At 34.8% G+C, this 18256-nt stretch overlaps 1 protein-coding gene across 2 annotated transcripts in view; it reads right to left on the bottom strand.

Annotated features, from left to right (window-relative positions):
- The window catches only part of COL4A2 (collagen type IV alpha 2 chain), a 273441-nt gene that overhangs the window by 22043 nt on the left and 233142 nt on the right, over positions 1–18256 (bottom strand). For both annotated transcript variants that reach the window (XM_074192025.1, XM_074192024.1), the window contains exons 31-40: positions 16618–16788; positions 15445–15588; positions 11306–11428; positions 10716–10897; positions 8953–9016; positions 8777–8851; positions 6343–6450; positions 5210–5317; positions 3924–3995; positions 2004–2129 (exon numbers count right to left, since the gene is read on the bottom strand). In XM_074192025.1, coding sequence (XP_074048126.1) covers positions 2004–2129; positions 3924–3995; positions 5210–5317; positions 6343–6450; positions 8777–8851; positions 8953–9016; positions 10716–10897; positions 11306–11428; positions 15445–15588; positions 16618–16788 — 1173 coding nt within the window. The remainder of the gene's footprint in view (positions 1–2003; positions 2130–3923; positions 3996–5209; positions 5318–6342; positions 6451–8776; positions 8852–8952; positions 9017–10715; positions 10898–11305; positions 11429–15444; positions 15589–16617; positions 16789–18256) is intronic.

The following is an 18256-nucleotide window of genomic DNA, read 5'->3' as shown; positions in this document are numbered from 1 at the left end:
TCCACATCTGAGAAATATTATCTATGTGATCTTGGGCAAGTTACTAAACTTTCATGAGCTTCAGTTTCCTTATATGTATAATGGAGATTTGGGATTGGATGAAATGATTTCAAAAGTTCCTTTCATCTCTAGAACATGATGCTGTGAATTAAAGGAGAATCCAACAAGAAGTCATTGGCAAAGTCCAAAGCTTAACCATCCAACTGAAACTTAAATTTAAGCAAAAGCACTGTACGAGATTATAATAAGAGATAAAATACCAGAAATGAAGTATAGCAATGTAAAAAAGCTCAATGGAGTGAATTGGATTCAGATATATAATACTTTCAGAATCTTTTATTTATTTATTTGTTTGTTTGTTTGTTTATTTATTGTTTTTGTGGGGCCACAGGATTAAGTGACTTGCCCCAAATCACACAGAGCTAGCAAATGTCAAGAGTCTGAGGCTGGATTTGAACTCAGGTCCTCCTGATTCTAGGGATGGTGCTCTATCCACTGTGCCACCTAGTTGCCCCTATTTTATTTTATTTTATTTTACTTTTGGTACTTCCATAATCTTTTGTCGTTGCTGTTTAGTCATTTTTTTTAGATGTCCCTTTTGAGGTATTCTTGGCAAAGATACTAGAATGGTTTGCCATTTTCTTCTCCAGATCATTTTATAGATGAGGAATTAAGACAAAAAATGGTTAAGTCACTTGCCCATGGTCACACAGATGTCTCAATACAGATTAATGTAAATTTCAAATGTATAAAGAGACGATCTTTCCAGATATTAACTGGGTCATTTAGTTCTGTAATCTAAGGAATTAAGAGGATTGGGGTAGTGAGGAAACCCATCATAGAGAATATTCTCTCTTGATGTCTTAAGATACTAAATCTCTGAACTGGTCAGTCAGTGTATCTTCTTATTAGCTACTTTCTTGAAATAGCAGGTAGCAGTGTGTGTACACACGCTTGTGTGTGTGTGTGTGTGTGTGTGTGTGTGTGTGTGTGTGTGTGTAAATTCTTATTAGGCTAATGATTGCAAGTATAGGGGTTATAGACATTTGAAAGTTCAGAAAGAAAATATCTGATGGAATACTTCTTATTGCTTTTGGTCATATCTGAATCATTGTGACTCCATCTGGAGTTTTCTTGGTGACAATATTGGAGTGGTTTGTGATTTTCTTCCCCAGCTCATTTGAAAGATGAAAAACTGAGGAAAACAGAATTAAGTGACTCGTATAGAATCATAAAGCTAGTAAGTGATGCCAGATTTGGAAGACAAGTCTCCCTGACTCCAGGTCCAGGCACTCTATTCACTATTAAAATACTGGGGAAATATCTAAAATCAATAGAACCTTAGAGTTGAAAGAACCATTAGGGGTTCTTATCAAACCCACACCTAAAGCACAAATCTCCTTTACAACATCTCCAGAAAGAGTCATTTTATAGCATTTTAAAAATGCCCTTAAATCATGAAGTAGCTCATTTTATTATTCAAATGATTGAGGCAAACTCTGTCTTCTTGTTGCTTCTAAACATTGGTTCCAGTTCTCCTACTCTCTGAGTCCCCACAGAATAATTTCAATCTTTCTGTTATACTCTAATCCTCCAAATACCTGAAGACAGTAATCTAGCATCTCATCCTCTCTAATCTAGTCTTTCCTTGTCTCCTGTCCTTGAGTAAACATTCCTAACTCCCACAAAGGATCTAGTTAGTGATGAAGAACAGTTTGCAGATGAGCACTTGTGCATGTGTGAGGTTTTATCTCTCAATTGCCAGGACTCCTATTAAGTGTTCCTGATCAATCTTTTATTCATATATTAAATTCCTGCTAAATTTGATTTAGTTCAGAAGTTGTAACAGGACTATTGCTTGGGGAATCCTACAGTTGAGTAAGTAGGACCTTCCCACATTTCTCCTTTGACTTGTATTCATCTGAAAGGCACATGGGCTTCTTTTCTTGAATTCAATTTATAATTAGGAACAACCCTATCTTTTAACAAATTCAATGTCTCACCTTGGTTTCCCCTCTCTCCCTTCTGTCCTGGTGCTCCCAGGGGACCTGGAATCATGTTAGGTTCTCCTCTTTCTCCTTTTTCACCAAAGGAACCAGGGAGGCCAGGATTCCCATAGCCATCTGCACCTATAGTGAAGTTAAGAGAGAAACCAGATGATGATGATGTATTACAAGCAGAAAAATATTAATTTTCTTAAATCAAATAAAACCAAGACTATGCATTGCAGCTAAAAGCAGAAGAATATAATGAGGTCTAAGGTGAGTAAATTCTGAACAAGTTCATTCCCTTAATTTTGCATTTGAAGAAACTGAAACTCAAGGGGTTGAAATGAACCAAGTCCTCACAGTAACTCATAGCAGTCAGAACTTAAAAGTAGATCTTTCCCTAAACCTAGAATTCATATTCTAGTGTTCTTTCCACCATACTTGATTGCCAGTTTATAAGTAGAAGTAGCTTGACATAATAGAAAGAACTCAGGAATTTGAGTCAGAAGAAACTTGGGGTTGAATAACATCTCTTTTTTTCACTTTAGTATTGTGACCACTGGTAAGTCTTCATTGAGCCTCAGTTTCCTTATCTCTAAAGTGGGAATAATAATACTTGTACTTATTTCAAAGGATTGTTGTGAAGATCAAATACAATTTTTTATATGTAAAGCATTTTGCTGCATAAATGCCAGTTATTATTTAAGAAAAGAGAAAATAAAATATTATTTGAAACTTTATCAGTTATAGATAATATTGATAAATGATATAATAATAGATAAATATAGAAATAATAACAATAATAGATAAATAATACTAATAAATATAGAAAAAATAACATTATCTGAAAATTTATCAATATAAATTTGAGTCATGTTGTAACAGTCTGATATCAATTGTTCCTGACTTTCTGACCTGTAACTGAAATGCTAGTTAGTAATATACTCTTGATCCAGTCCCATATATTTTGTTTCAGAAAATTAGTCAACTAGTCAAATGGTAAAGGATGGTAATTAGAAAAGAAATGAAATTTTCAAAGGAGGAAGGTTTTTTTCCCTCCAAGAATCTCTTCAGTCTTCTAATACTGTATTCATGCAGAAATTTTTTAGCAATAATAATTTCTCAGGAAGAGAGAAGGTGGATGGCAGCATTCCATGGTATAAGAAATGACTCCCTTTCTAGGAATAAATGCAACACAAGGAATGGCATTGTGGTGTCCCAGAAGGAACTAACATGATGCAAATTTTATTCTATTATATCTGCCTTTAGAAACAATGGAGCCTTGCATCATTTTCAGTAATAAATATGCACTGATACTTTCAAAATGTAGCAAAGGAGTGCTATGAAAAGCAGTAGTATTTTTTGAGACCTGACTCTTAAAGATCTTTTAATGTTACAATCATTTTTTCAGAATGCCAAAAAGATTGGACACCAATACTTTACTACATCTTATTTTTTTTTTTTAAAGAATCAGACAACTTTGGAAGAAGTCAATTTTTTTTTTGACAACTGCATTGTACAAAACCATTAAATTGAACATAAAAATAATTTTTTTAAAAAACATTTATTTTTATTTTTTCTTAAAAAAAGATTTTTCATGCAAGGAACACTGAGAAGGTCTTGTCTTTGCTTCCTAAGTCACTGAATTTTTTTAGAATTCTGAGACTGATGGGCTTATTTAAAAATAACATCTAGATCTCTAGAAGGCCCAGGTTCTGCAGGCTAAGAAAAGACATCACTGCTCACACCCACAAACATTAACCAATTCAGTAATGACAACAATTTGCCTTATATATTTCAATCAAGTCAAATACTTAAATATGAAAAAAATCTATGATCCCTTACAGTTATTATAAAATTTTCAATACAATTCCCAGACTAACTCTACTACTGTGTCTATGTAAAATGAGATTGCTGAATGCAGCAGGAGAATACCTGGAGATCCGGATAAGCCTTTAGTGCCTGGTAAGCCATGTAGTCCATTGATTCCTCTGATGCCTTGGGCACCTGTTGGAATTCACCCACAATTATTCCATTTCCAGAAATGTGAATTATGTTTCCAATGAGTAGAAATCACTTAAAATATTTGAACTGAAATAGCAATGCATTGATCTTTATTGCAATTACAGCTGTCATGCCATTTATCTTGGTGTATAAAATTGCTGTTTTTCTAAACTTTTATTAAAAAATGAAAATGTATATGAATCACTAAAATTATACTATGCAAAAATAAATAGCCTCATAGTATATCTCATTCTTTGGGATTTGCAAGATTTCCAAACTAGGGAAATGGAAAAGTGCAATTCTTCCAATGATTGTGGTGGCTGACAATGTGAACAAATGACTTTATTGAATCTACTGGCTTAGACTGTGATATGAAAGGTGTGTCAAGATAAGAGTGTGGCTTGGTCATCATAAAGAAGTAGGTGATGGGAAACACTTGTCTTGGTATCCATAGAGCCCAGTGCCAGTGAATTATCCTTAATATGTGCTTAATGTTTATTGAATTCAATTCACTATGAAGCTTTCAAATTCTTTTCTCAGTAAGGGAAAAAAGTCTGACTTGTCATATGTCCTTAGCATGGAATATGATATCAGGAGAGATGAACAAGCAGGCATACTTAGCTCACATCTTCTGTTCTTGTGATGTTCAATAACTAATTATTTCAACAATTGATATTTCCTTTTTATATGGGGAGAAAATTCTGCATTGCAAATTACTGTTGAAATAATTTTCATTAGTCCAGAAAACTGGAAATAGTTCACATAATGTCACTGTTTACAACTCATAAGAAGTCCAATAAAGTAGCTTCTAAAGAGAGACTAGAATGCACATACCTTTACCTAGTACAGGTGGGTGACTATGAAGATTGCCAGATTCAAGGGATTTGTTGGTTAGATATGGTGGACTGCTTCTCCCCCATTCTCTTCCCTCACTCTTTCTTTTTTATTATTTGTTGCAAGGGATGGCTTGCTGGTGAGTAGAGGAAGGGGGTGAAGGCAGTGTATATTCAGAAAGAAAGGTAATATAAAAGCAGAAGATATATATATTTTAAATTAAGAGGGAAGAATGGAAAAAAACCCCACAGCTAATGGTTTGTATTGGTTTCCTCTTATTCTCCTTTAACAATAACTTTAAATATTTAAAGTGTGTGTGTGTGTGTGTGTGTGTGTGTGTGTGTGTGTGTGTGTGTGTGTGTGTGTGTGTATGTGTGTTTTACCTCTAATGCCTGGAAGCCCTGGCCATCCCGAATCTCCCTTTTCACCAGGAGGTCCAGCAAGACCTGGGTCTCCTTGGGGTCCTGGGAATCCAGTCAGTCCTGGGAAACCTGTGAGACAAATACAACATTAATTCTAACTACACAGAGGGAAAAGTAATAGAATAATCACCCTTACATTAGATTAGAGGTTCTTAAATATATTTTGTGCCATGGATACTTTTGATTTTCTAGTGAAGTCTACAGACTCTTTTCCAAAATAATGGTTTTAGATAGTTGAAGGAAATGCTAAATTTAAATGAAAGGTTAATGAAAATAAAGAAAAAAAAGTAAATATTTTTTCACATTTAAGTTCAGGAACCTTTTGAATTCTTTTCTAGGTTTTGAACCCTTATATTAGATCATGCTCTGAAGCTAAAATTTATTGTCTTTTTGTGCTGAAAATGGAAATATTATAGACAAAATGAACAAGGAGTCTTATTGAAAATTGAAAATATGGGGAGGTGGTAGAGAATTATTAGCCCTAATTGAAATCTGGAAAACTCAAATGTCTCATAAGCAAAAATTCTGCTTTTATCAAGATTACCTTATTTTTTTCTACCTTCTGGAGAAGAAAACACTTTATACCATTTCTCTGCTCAATATGCAAGAAAAAGGCTTTCTGAGAACACCATAGGGCTCCCAAAGGATTCTGACTATTATATTCTTTTTTGTTCAAAAGTTCTTAGGTGTGAAAAAGGACAATCTAATTCATCTTATTTGCCTTAGGTAACAGCATAAATTAGTTTCTGCAAAAGCAATCTATTCAAAAATCACATTATTAATTTAGATATGGGAAATGCTTGCTTGGACACAAAAAGTCTTTAATATTTTTTAAGCTTTTCCTGTCACCCTGTAGTTTTTTTCTGAGTCACTTTTCCTTTAGTCCCCTGTTGGCAAATTAGCAGCATACAGGAAAAAAGAATTAATCACTTTTTTTGCTAGAACCTTTGAAAGTTCCAAAAACACTCATATGGGTATGCATATGTATTATTTTAAACATATGAATCAGGATCATATAGTCAGTATAGATAGACAGGTAATATCTATATGTTAAGGTACAATTAAATATTTCCCACTAAGCAAAGGTGAGTTACCTGTCTGTCCTTTCAGTCCAAGAAGACCTTGAGATCCTTTGATACCCATCAATCCTGTGAAACCAAAGTCTCCTGCTGTGCCTTTTTCTCCAGAGAATCCCTTTTCACCTGCAACAAAAGATTTTCTTTAAAAAAGTTCTTACCTTTCTTGGGACCTGGGGTCAGTAGGAGAGGGCAACTAGGTGGTAGAGAGGCAGATGGGCTTCTGTGCTTTTTGAATGTTCTGTTGAGTGACTAGTTTAAATGTGCAACTGTTTTCTACATCTTTTGAGGACTTAGAAAAACTTTCTCATTTTATTTTTTTTAAAAAAAGCATTTACTTTCTTTCTCTCCCACTTCAAAGAATAACTTAAAAGAAAAAAAAGAAAAACAAAGACTTTATGACAAATATAAATTGATAATAAAAACAAAATTCTCATATTTTCCTGACTAAAAGTATATGAAAGTTTGTATTTGTTAGCAGTTGCAGTGGATACAAGGTCAAGAAATTCTGAATCCAAATTCTGCCTTCTGGCTTCCTTATAAGATTACCTTCCATTTATATTGTAGCTTATCTTATATGTACATAGTTATTTACATAATGTCTCCTCCATTAGAATTTCACATTAGAATGTGAAATCTGGGAGAGCAGAGACTAATTTTTTCTTTTTTTAATCTTCAGTACTTAAACTCAACAAATGCGGTTGAGTTTTAGTCTGCATTAGTGAAAGGAGGTTCATCACTTGGAAGTATTTATACAAATATAGCTTGGTGGTGAAGTGGATAGAGTACTGGTCTGATGTTAGAGAAACTCATCTTCCTGAGGTCCAATTTGGACTCAGTGACTTCCTAGTTGTGTGATTCTGGGCAAGTCACTTAACCCTGATTGCCTCAGTTTCCTCATCTGCAATGAGGTGAGAAGGAAGTGTAAACCATTCCTGTATTTTTCTCAAGAAAATCTCAAATGGGGTCATGAAGAATTGACCATGACCGAAATGATGCAACAACTCACAAATGGAATCCTTCTAGTTCCAGACCACACTTCTAAGCTCTCTCCTCTCTTACTAAAATTTGAGGTAAAAAAACCAGATATCAATTTCTAACAACAAACTCCTTCCCTTAACTTATTTTTATAGTTTATCTTTTCTCTCTTTCTTTCACATTTGTGAAAATAGACAAATTGTTGAGTGTTCTGGTTCATATATGTACTTATTACATACACTATCCTTATGTTCTTCTTCATGCTTTACAAAATAATTTTTAAAAGAACTTCCTTAAACTCAAAAACTCATTCAATATTCAGAAAAAAATACTATGGAACTATGGAAAAAATCAGTTGAGAAAATTTTCCTGTTTCTTATTGATTTTAACAATATTTAGAATCTACTACAAACAATATTTTTCATTTTTAAATTCATTATCAAAAGTTGTTTTATTTTTCTTCTTGCAAGCACAAACAGTGACTGAAGTTCTTGCTAAAAACAGTCCATCACTCTCATGTTCCCTCATTGCCTTCCTTATATCTAGTGAATCACTGGATTAAAAAAAATTCACTTTGGTCTCTGCTCAGGGTAAGAGTTTATTTATTAACCCTTACCACATTTATATAACTCATATCTCAGAGAGGAGATAATGACATCTTAAGAGGGCATGTTAAAGAATAGTTACCAATCTGTAGAGGAGGAGGAAATTTCCCCAGTGGGAGTTCTTAGGTCAATGAAATCACAAGGACCAAAAAGAAACAAGGCACAATCTGAGCCTGTCTTTTCCTTTCATATACTCGGTTCACATATAAACCAGACTTCTTATCTCCATGACTTTGCTCATACTGTTCCCTATACTTCCATTATCCCTCTTACCCCTGTTTCAAATAAACAAGAATTTATTAGCATACTGAATACCTACTATATGTTAGGAACTGTTGTTGGCTGTGAGGCTACAAAGACAAAACATTATTCTCTTCGTGGATCTACACACACATACCCACATACCCACACTCACATGGTAATAATTATAAGTGGAATGGTTAATTAGTAATTGGAGATATCTGGAAAAGCCTCCTGTGGGAAGTAAATATTTGAACTAACCTTTGAATGAAACTAGAACTCTTCAATCTGTTGATATTCTAGTCATTCTTCAAAAGTCTCAAATCAAGTGCCCACTCCTCCCTAAAGTGATCTCTGGTCCCTGCAACTGGAAAAGATGTCCTCTCCACCTTTCATTATATGTAGCTCTTCAGCATTTATTATACAGTAGAACATATTTCCACACTAGGAAATGATAGGCTTGTAGATCATTAAGAGTTGGGATTTCTATCTTAAATTTCTCAAATCTTCCCCCTAGACCCTAGTACATTGCACTGAATACAGTAGGCACTTCATAAGCTTTTATTTTATGAATGAAGTGGTGAATGAACATAAACTTTTTAATGATATTTTTAGAATAAAATACATACCTTCAATTCCAGATATGCCCAGTTCTCCCTTCAACCCTGGCCTTCCTGGTAAGTTTATGGTGTCTCCCTCATCACCTGTTTTATACACAAAAAATTATGAATAAAGATTGATTTCTATTTATTTACTTGATATTTTATATGTACTTTCACCAATATGTATCTAGAAGAATACTCACCAGAATCTCCTATACCTCCAGTCTCACCAAAAAAACCTTCTCGTCCAGGCATACCCTTGTCACCCTAGGCAAAGATTACATACGGAGTTTTCTTAAAATATAGTTAATAGAATGGTAATATTACTTTGATCCTTCTATAAATTCAAGAAAGCTTATGAAACTCAACTTGGGGGGGTAATGGTGGTCTGCACAACAAAAACGGTTGAACAGATGGCTGAAGCCTAATGATAAGATTGCAACACTAGTCATTCTTATTTTTTTTAATTTTTTAAAAATTTTACAATTTTCCCCCCCAATCTTGCTTCCCTCCCCTAGTCTTTACATTGCTTCTATGCTGTACATTGATCAAAATTGAATTGAGAGAAAAATCATATCCTTAAAGAAAAAATAAAATAGGAGAGATACCAAAATTACATAAGATAACCTTTTTTAAAAAATTAAAGGTAATAGTCTTTGGTCTTTGTTTAAACTCCACAATTCTTTCTTTAGATACCGATGGTATTCTCTATTGCAGATACCCTAAAATTGTCCCTGATTATTGCACTGATGAAATGAGCAAGTCCATTAAGGTTGATCATCACCCCCATGTTGCTGTTATAAAATCAGTCATAATTGTAAAAGGTGCTATATTTTTCTATTTAATTCAGCAATAACATGAAAGACTATTGCTCAATCCTGTGAGGTGAAATGACCTTTAATAAAGATGGGTTGTCCTGTCCCAGATGATTTTTAAGTAATGAGGTAACATGGGGTCCCATAACAGCTGTGATTTCAAGAAATCCTAGGGGTCCTTAATGATTACAAAAGCATATATTTTCCCAAAACATCAGCCAATCTTATTCTGAAGTGCTTTATTCAATAAAACCACATGAGTAGGACCTGGCTATGATGTAGACATGCTGACATTTAAATCACTTTCAGATCCTGGCACAAGTAAACCAGTTTCTGATTCTTATTAATGAATTTATTGAAGGCAAATGCCTTTGATCCAGAACTTCTTATTTTTACTATTTCTGTCTTAATGAACTCAGAATAGGTTAGGTCTTGGGTTAAAACTTTTATCAAAAAGGAATGGAATCTTGTTATTAAGAATAAGTTCAAAGTTGAGCCTAGACCAGTGTTGAGAACATTTGCAGCACTTTTTACAGAACACGGAACACTGCAGATATTATTAGACTTACTGAAGTTGGTTGGTTTTACTGGACTTGTTTTCCCCTTCCTTTTTAGAAAAAGCAAAACAAAACACCTTTGCCAGAGGGTGTAGATTACTTGGGGGGGGGAAAGGTGATATAAAACTCAAAAGACAGTAATAAAATTAAAAATAATGCAGGGCAAAACAATTAAAAAATTAAAGAACATTGCTATATATACATATATATATATATATATATTTATATATTTTAAGTACAGTAAGTCTATAGGATCCCTGCTCCCAGAAAGGCTAAGGTTGATAGAGCACTTAAGACTGGGTATCTGTAATATGGTTAGGGTGATCCAATGTCTGTACTAAATCTGGCACCAAAATGGTGAGAGCAGGAGGAGATCAGGCTTCCTAAGGAAGGGGTCAACCAGTCCAAGTCAGAAAAGGATTAGACCAGTGCTTCAGTGGTTTATGGCAGTATTGTTGACTGAGGAATGGTTCCTGCACTTCTGTCCTGGTAAGGTGGGGAGACCCAGTTTTGAAAAATAAAAAAATCAGAAATCCCACAAACTAAATCCCCAAACCATAAAGCAACAGGAAAATGCAAAGGATATTGACTTACCCGTTGACCTACGAATCCAGGAAAACCTGGAATACCAGGAGGTCCAGGTATACCGGGGAATCCTTGCAAACCGGGCACTCCAGGAAAACCGATTTCACCTTTGAGCCCTTTGACATACCCAGGTTTCCCAGGTAACCCAGGAATTCCTCTCTGTCCAGGAATGCCTGGCATTCCTTGTCCACCTGCAAGAAGACTTCAATATAAAACTCTGGTGACAAATGAGAGTGCTGCTATCATAAAGTTTTCAATTTGATAGCATAGTTCTGTTGCTGAAGAATGATATGTAAATGGGAAAATGAGTCTGCTTAACAGTAAAATCATCCTATGGATAACTGATTTTGAGATTTTGAGAATTTATGCATGTCAGAAGAAGAAATAGGGATAATTGAAATATAATAATGAAATGAGAGTACTTTTCTAAAAGAGATTGAACATTTCCTCTTCTATGTCAAAAGTACAAAACAAAATTCTCTTTATTTTGATATTCCTTATTCAAGAAACAAAGGAGAGATAAAAGAGGAAATTAATTTCTTCCCTGGCCTTAAAAGTACAGAAGAGAAGCTAACTCAATGATACTGACAGCACCTTACCTTTTGTGCCCAAATATCCTTTACCACCAACCGGTCCTTCATCTCCTTTTTCCCCTTTGAAGTCTTTCATTCCTGGCAGAAATTTTGGAGGTTCTCCTGGAGGCCCTGGCTCTCCACGGCTACCTTAATATGAATAAAACACAGCCATTTTAATGCTTCTGTCTTTTTCACAAATTAAATTTTATTTTTTCAAATGAACAAAAACTGATTTTTCTTTCCTCTTGGTAATAGAAAAAAAAGATTTCTTATAATAAATATCTATAATCAATCAAAACAAATTCCCACATTAACTAGATTCAGAAATTATAGGTTTCATTTTACACCTTGAATGATATCTTTCTATAACAGGTTGGAAAGAATTCTTCATCATCAGTTAACTGGAATTATGTTTGATCATTGCAACAATCAGAATTCTTAAGTTTTTCAACCTTTTTTTAGGTTTTTGCAAGGCAAATGGGGTTAAGTGGCTTGCCCAAGGCCACACAGCTAGGTAATTATTAAGTGTCTGAGGCTGGATTTGAACCCAGGTACTCCTGACTCCAAGGCTGGTGCTTTATCCACTGTGCCACCTAGCTGTCCCTTCAACTTTGTTTTTATAGCATTTTTGTTACAATACAAATTGTTCTTGTTTTTCTGCTCTCCATCAGTTCACACATATCTCCATCACTTCACACATCACTTCACACACGTATCATTTATTATGGTACAGTGATGTTCCATTCCATTCACTTTTATCATAGAAGGATGTTTTGTCAAGTATAGGAAGTCTTAGTATTGGAAGATGCAGAAATTGAGAAAACCAAATGAGAATAAATTTAATCAACTTGATTAAAGAAAATGAGAGGAGATTGTACCAGGGATCAGTTTGGTCCAGATTTAATGCAGACTATGAAGTCCAAAGGGAGCAGCTTAGTTTTCTTGTTTAGGGACAGGGTGCTTGCCACTGGCAGACCTTAATGAGGATAGTGACATAGTTGAAGTAAAAGGAATGATCAATTTGGCAGAGAACTATATAGTGTTTGAGCTAAATGACTGGAACTGAGAAAAGGAGTAGGTAGGAGTGGAGGGCAGCTGGGAATAAAGAACCAAAAAAAGGTAACTACAGAGACTATTTCTAAATTAATTTATAGAAGTAGGACAGCTGGGTGATACAGTGGATAGAGCACCGGCCTTGGAGTTGGGAGGATGGGAGTTCTAATTTGGCCTCACACTTGACTCATTAACTGTGTGACCTTGGGCAAGTCACTTAACTCTGTCTCATGCCCAGGGCCATCTCCAGTTCTTCTGGAGTAGACTCAGATGATGCTGGAGAAGGAAGTGAGGCTGGTGATTTAGCACAGCACCCCCTCACTCAAATCTAATTCATGTACTTTTCATGGCATCACCTCCTGATGTCATGGACTTCTTCGAAAATGAAGGACAAACATCAGTCCACAAAAGTGGAAGGAGGCATAGAAATAGGAGAGGCAGCTACATTGGGAGATAAGGTGATCCTCTAAACTACTCCTGTAGCCAGCCTCTTGTGACCATTGTTAAATATTTATAAGTATTTTATAAGTATTCTTAGTGAAAAGCTAAATGTTACAGAAAAATTTAAAAGGTCAGCAAGATCCAAGCCTGCCAAGAGATGACCATGTAATTCCACCTGTGTAATAACAAAGGGGAAGGGAACTTCAACTGAGATTGGCCATGTTATCATGCATGTTCTATTGTATGTCTTGTTTGTTTGTGTGTGTGTGTGTGTGTGTGTGTGTGTGTGTGTGTGTGTGTGTTTACAACTTGTCCAAGGCCACACAGCTAGGCAATTATTAAGTGTCTGAGACTGGATTTGAACTCAGGTTTTCCTGACTCCAGGGCCAGTGCTTTATCCATTAGCCACCTAGATGCCCCAAGTGTGTGTGTGTGTATATATATATATATATACATATATATATATATATATATGTATATATATATATATATATATATATATAAATATTTATTTATTTATGCTCCTTTTATCCTTCAACAAGTAGGTTTGGTGGGGGAAATGCTTTTATACCCATTTAATGTACATGAGTCATTGAGATTTCAGCTATTTTGGGCTGAGTGTGTTGAACTGATAGAAAGGGACAAGAAGGTGCTCTTTTTTTTTTTTTTTTTTTTTTAGCATGAAAAGAACTTCCAAGAACTCAGTCAACTGAAAAGCATATGGAAGAAGGAAGCTATGGGTAAGTCACTATTGAATTATATACTAAGGTCATAGATTGCACTTTTGAAAGTACTTGGTTGATATTTTGGTGTATGAAGATGCCCAAACTCTGAAAAGATAAATCTAGCCTCAACCATTTTTATATCACTCAATTTATAAACTATATTCAAGATAAATGTGTAAAACATAGCAGTTTGACACAAAATTATTTGGAAATATTTATTTTACATGGTGAAGTGAGCAAAACCAGGAGAATGATTTGGACAATTAATACAATAATGTAAATGACAACACTATTTGAAAGATCTAAGAAGTCTGATCAAATAAAATGATTAATCATGTCTCCAGAAAGCTAGTGAAACATGATTCTCACTTCTTGGATGAGATTTGATTGACTACAGATAAAGAATGAGATGCACGTTTTGAGGAGAATGAGAAAGAGGTGGAAGAGAAGAAGAGGGAGAAGGAAGAAGACAAGAAGAAGGAGCAGGAAGAAAAGAAGAATTGTAGGAGTAGTAATTGTGATGCAGAAAAAAAGAAAGATTCAATGAAACATTTAATAAAATACAGAAGGAAGAGGACAGAGTCAAATAGGTCAGGTTTTTAATATTGTGCTAATCTGAATATACCCTCAAAATAAACTATATCATTGGAGTTTACAGTGTCACTTACAATTCTTCAATGGTTCAAATTTTTTGATGTTTAATTTTATAATGAAAAGAAAAATATACAATTTATTTATTTTAAGAATTAAAACTTCCCTAAGAGTTTTGGGTTCAAATTCTGATTCTGCCACCTGAATGATCATGAGCAAAACATGTAATATCTCTGAGATTCAGTTTCCCTATTTATAAAATGAGAGAGAACACAAAGATGTCCTCTAGGAACCCTTCTGGCTCTAAATTTGTAATACTAAGTCTTAAAATGGTCTGGACTAGACTATCAGATTTGGGGGTCCCATTTTAAAATTTTGGAAAATTGTTAAGTTTGTAGTTGCTAGTGTGGTATATTTGTAACAATATAGTCTTCATTCCCTCTTAAAAACATTTTTTTTAATTTAAGGCAATGGGATTGAGTGACTTGCCCAAGGTCACACAGCTAGGCAATTATTAAGTGTCTGAGGTCTGATTTGGACTCAGGTCCTCCTGACTCCAGGGTGCTTTATCCACTGTGCCACTTAGCTGCCCCATAATATAGTCTTAATGAAGTTATTAATATGCTTCTTATCAATGAGGAAATGTACAATCAAAGTCCAAAGGCTCTCAGTCTTTATAGTAATTCCTTAAATGCCAGTGTTTGGACTTGAAAATTGTTTCTTGAATTTAATTGCTGAATTGGTTCTTTGAGATAGATTCATTCTAATACAGATATATCCCTTTCTCTACTCATATGACACATTCCTACCAGGAATACATTTCTCAATTCTTTTAGTCAAATTGTATTTCTTTGCTCCTACAAAATTTTGCTTATACTTCACATTTCAGACTGATTTCATCTGGTTTGTTTTGGTTATTATAATCATCCTAGCAATTTCTCTTAACACTTACAGAAATTTTCTCTCTCTCTCTCTCTCTCTCTCTCTCTCTCTCTCTATATATATATATATATATATATATATATATATGTGTGTGTGTGTGTGTGTGTGTGTGTGTGTGTACATAGATATACTACTTATATATGTATGTATCTCTAAATATATACATGTTGGTTAAATAAGATTTAAATCATTTGTACATTTTTGTATATTTTGTCAACTTATATGCTTTCCTAATTTGACTTTAAGTGCCTTGAAGCAGAGAATTCTTGGTTGGTAATTCTTTGGAGTTACTAGTAGTAGTGTTCTGTATGTGAAGGGTACACAATATATAGTGATCCTGGTTCATCTATGAATATCATATCATGCCACTATGAAAGAATATAACATTGGTTTGATGGTAAGTGAACATACCTTTCAAGCCTGGTTCACCAGTTAGACCTTTCAAACCAGGAATTCCAAAATTGCCAACCTCTCCTTTATATCCAATGATTCCTGATCTTCCTTTGATTCCCAACATGCCCTTGAAACCTTCCATACCAGGAGATCCTTTGAAACCTTGGTGAAAAGAATTGAAACACTAGGTTAGTCAATACTAATGGTCAGTCAATACACAATTCCAAGAGGTCTTCATGAAGAATATCTTTTTCAACTATTGAAGATAATCTTTCAAATTATTTGAGAATTATGCAGTGTAAGTTTGTTCATGAAGAATTCCAGTCTTTGCTCTAATACAATTCTACCCAGAAAGGAGATTTCCTGAGGTGTGCTAGTTTTCTTCCTTCCTTCCTTCCTTCCTTCCTTCCTTCCTTCCTTCCTTCCTTCCTTCCTTCCTTCCTTCCTTCCTTCCTTCCTTTCTTTTTTCTTTCTTTCTCCTACCCACCCTTCCTCCCTCCCTCCCTTCTTTGCTTCTTTCCTTTTATAGCTTTCTTAATTTACCAACTTATAGTGAAAAGATGGCATGTCTAGTTGCAACCATAATAGTCACAGAAAAAAAAGAATTAGTTTTAAGCAAAATTAACATAAACTCAAAAACCTGTCAGAAGATAATAAAGAACTGACATTAGAAATTAATGGAATATTAACAATATAACACTCACAGAACTGAGAAATGGAAAGAAAGAATTACCATTATGTCAACATTGAATTGTTTAAGGGATGGTGTACTCTGATTCCAGATAAAATATATGCCTGTTTACACACACATATCTTTAGAGTTGAAGAGTCCATTTATTTTTGCATTTTGTTTTGATATTTATTAAATTACTTTTGACCTATAATTAATATTCAGTCTTCTGAAAAGAAATAGGAAAGGAATGACTGATGTATCTAAGCAACTTATCCCAATTCTTGGGTCAGGGTTATTTCTGATTTCAAATTTTAAAATTGTAATGCTGATAAAAATCAACTTCTCAGTGTTTTTTAGAAATAGTAGATGTCTCCCCCAGGATATCAGACTTACTGAGCTGAGGGAATAAGATTCTGGGCTGCTAATGAGCCCATCAAGATTCAATAGCTCTAAGACCTGGTTTATCTAGATCATCATCTCTATAAATGTTATTCTAGTAAATATATTCTTGGAGGTACCTTTTGTTCCTGGGATGCCAGGCAATCCAGGCATCCCTTGTTGTCCAGGATCTCCTCTTCTGCCTTGTTCTCCTATAAAACCAGTATCACCTCTATCACCAATCAGACCTTTCATTCCCACAGGGCCAGGGACTCCTATGTCACCTCGATCACCTCTGTCACCAGGTAGACCTATTAAAAAAGGCAGATTAAAAAAGATTTCAAAAATATATTCACGGAGAGCAAAGTCTTTTTATGATGGTCTTCACAGAACTAGCTTAACATTTTTCAATTTAATTCAACAGGTTGCAATAAATGGTTTACTATGTGTGAAAATCACATGCTAGTTGTAGAGGCAATTATAGAGAAGATGATTCACACAGATACACAGACAGTCACACAGACACACAGATACAAGACACAAGACACACACACACACACACACACACATACACACACACAGACACAGACGTGTACACCTGTGATTAGGAAGCTTTCTGTCAGTGACTCCAGGAGAGAGAAAAGGATATGTATACAAATTACCATAAGTAATAATGGAAAAAATGAATGGGAAAAGCAAAAGTCAAGGAATGAGGGCTTTCCAAAGGGAAAACTTCTAAGAAGTAAGATAGAAAATTATGGACATATTGCTGAAATAAAAAATTTCTAAGATTTTATATTTTTTTATATTTATTTTATATTTTTTAGAGTTGGTATGTGGTGTGGCTGGAGACAGTCCTAGGACAAAATTATGAAGCCAATGGGGTTTATTCTAGGGTATAATTCTACCTCCCCTATCAATTTACTTTTACGTTCTCATACCATCTTTTCTTCCACATAGAAATTCAGTTCTCATTCACATATAACTTAAAGACCAAAAAAGCCTTCAATGATATTAAAATAGAGGCTCCTCAATGTAGGGATTAATATACATGGATGGGGTGGGATTGGGGTTGCGGCCCACTTTGCCTACTAGTCAGGTTAGGTTGGTGGATGGTACCTTATCTTCTGGCTGTCTTTCCCTTCCTTTTTATCTTCCATTTCTTATATTTGTTGATGGTGTTCAGAGGAAATATTAGAGGTGATTCAGTGCTTTTTCCATTTCTAAAGTTACCTCCTTAATTCAAATCCTTATTTCCTCATGCCTGAACTCTCTCAGGAGTTCCAAAATTGGTTTCTCCTTCCTCTAGTCTCTTTCTAAAGTAATTCTTCTGGCCCTCTCACGTCAAAATAATCTTTCTGAGACATCATATTGATCATGTACTTTCCCTTCTCAAAACCTTTAAAAGATCTACCTTATACAGAATAAGTTTCAAACTTTTATTTTTTTTTTAGGCTTTTGCAAGGAAAATGGGGTTAATTGGCTTGCCCAAGGTCACACAGCTAGGTAATTATTAAGTGTCTGAGACCAGATTTGAACCCAGGTACTGCTGACTCCAGGGCCGGTACTTTATCTACTGCGCCACCTAGCTGCCCCAAGTTTCAAACTTTTAAATTTGGATTCAACGCCTAACCTTCTCATTCCTGTCACTTATTCTACTCTAAACAGTCTTCTATTCTGGTCAAGCTATTGAATACTCCTTAAGTATGTGTGTTGACTTTTTTTGATTGCCCAGTGGGTTTGCTCCCTTGACTGACTTTTTTCTTTCTCCTCTGTGTC

Source organism: Macrotis lagotis, chromosome 6, assembly GCF_037893015.1.
Source record: "Macrotis lagotis isolate mMagLag1 chromosome 6, bilby.v1.9.chrom.fasta, whole genome shotgun sequence".
Taxonomy (NCBI): Eukaryota; Metazoa; Chordata; class Mammalia; order Peramelemorphia; family Peramelidae; genus Macrotis; species Macrotis lagotis.
This window is presented reverse-complemented; position numbering and strand designations above follow the sequence as displayed.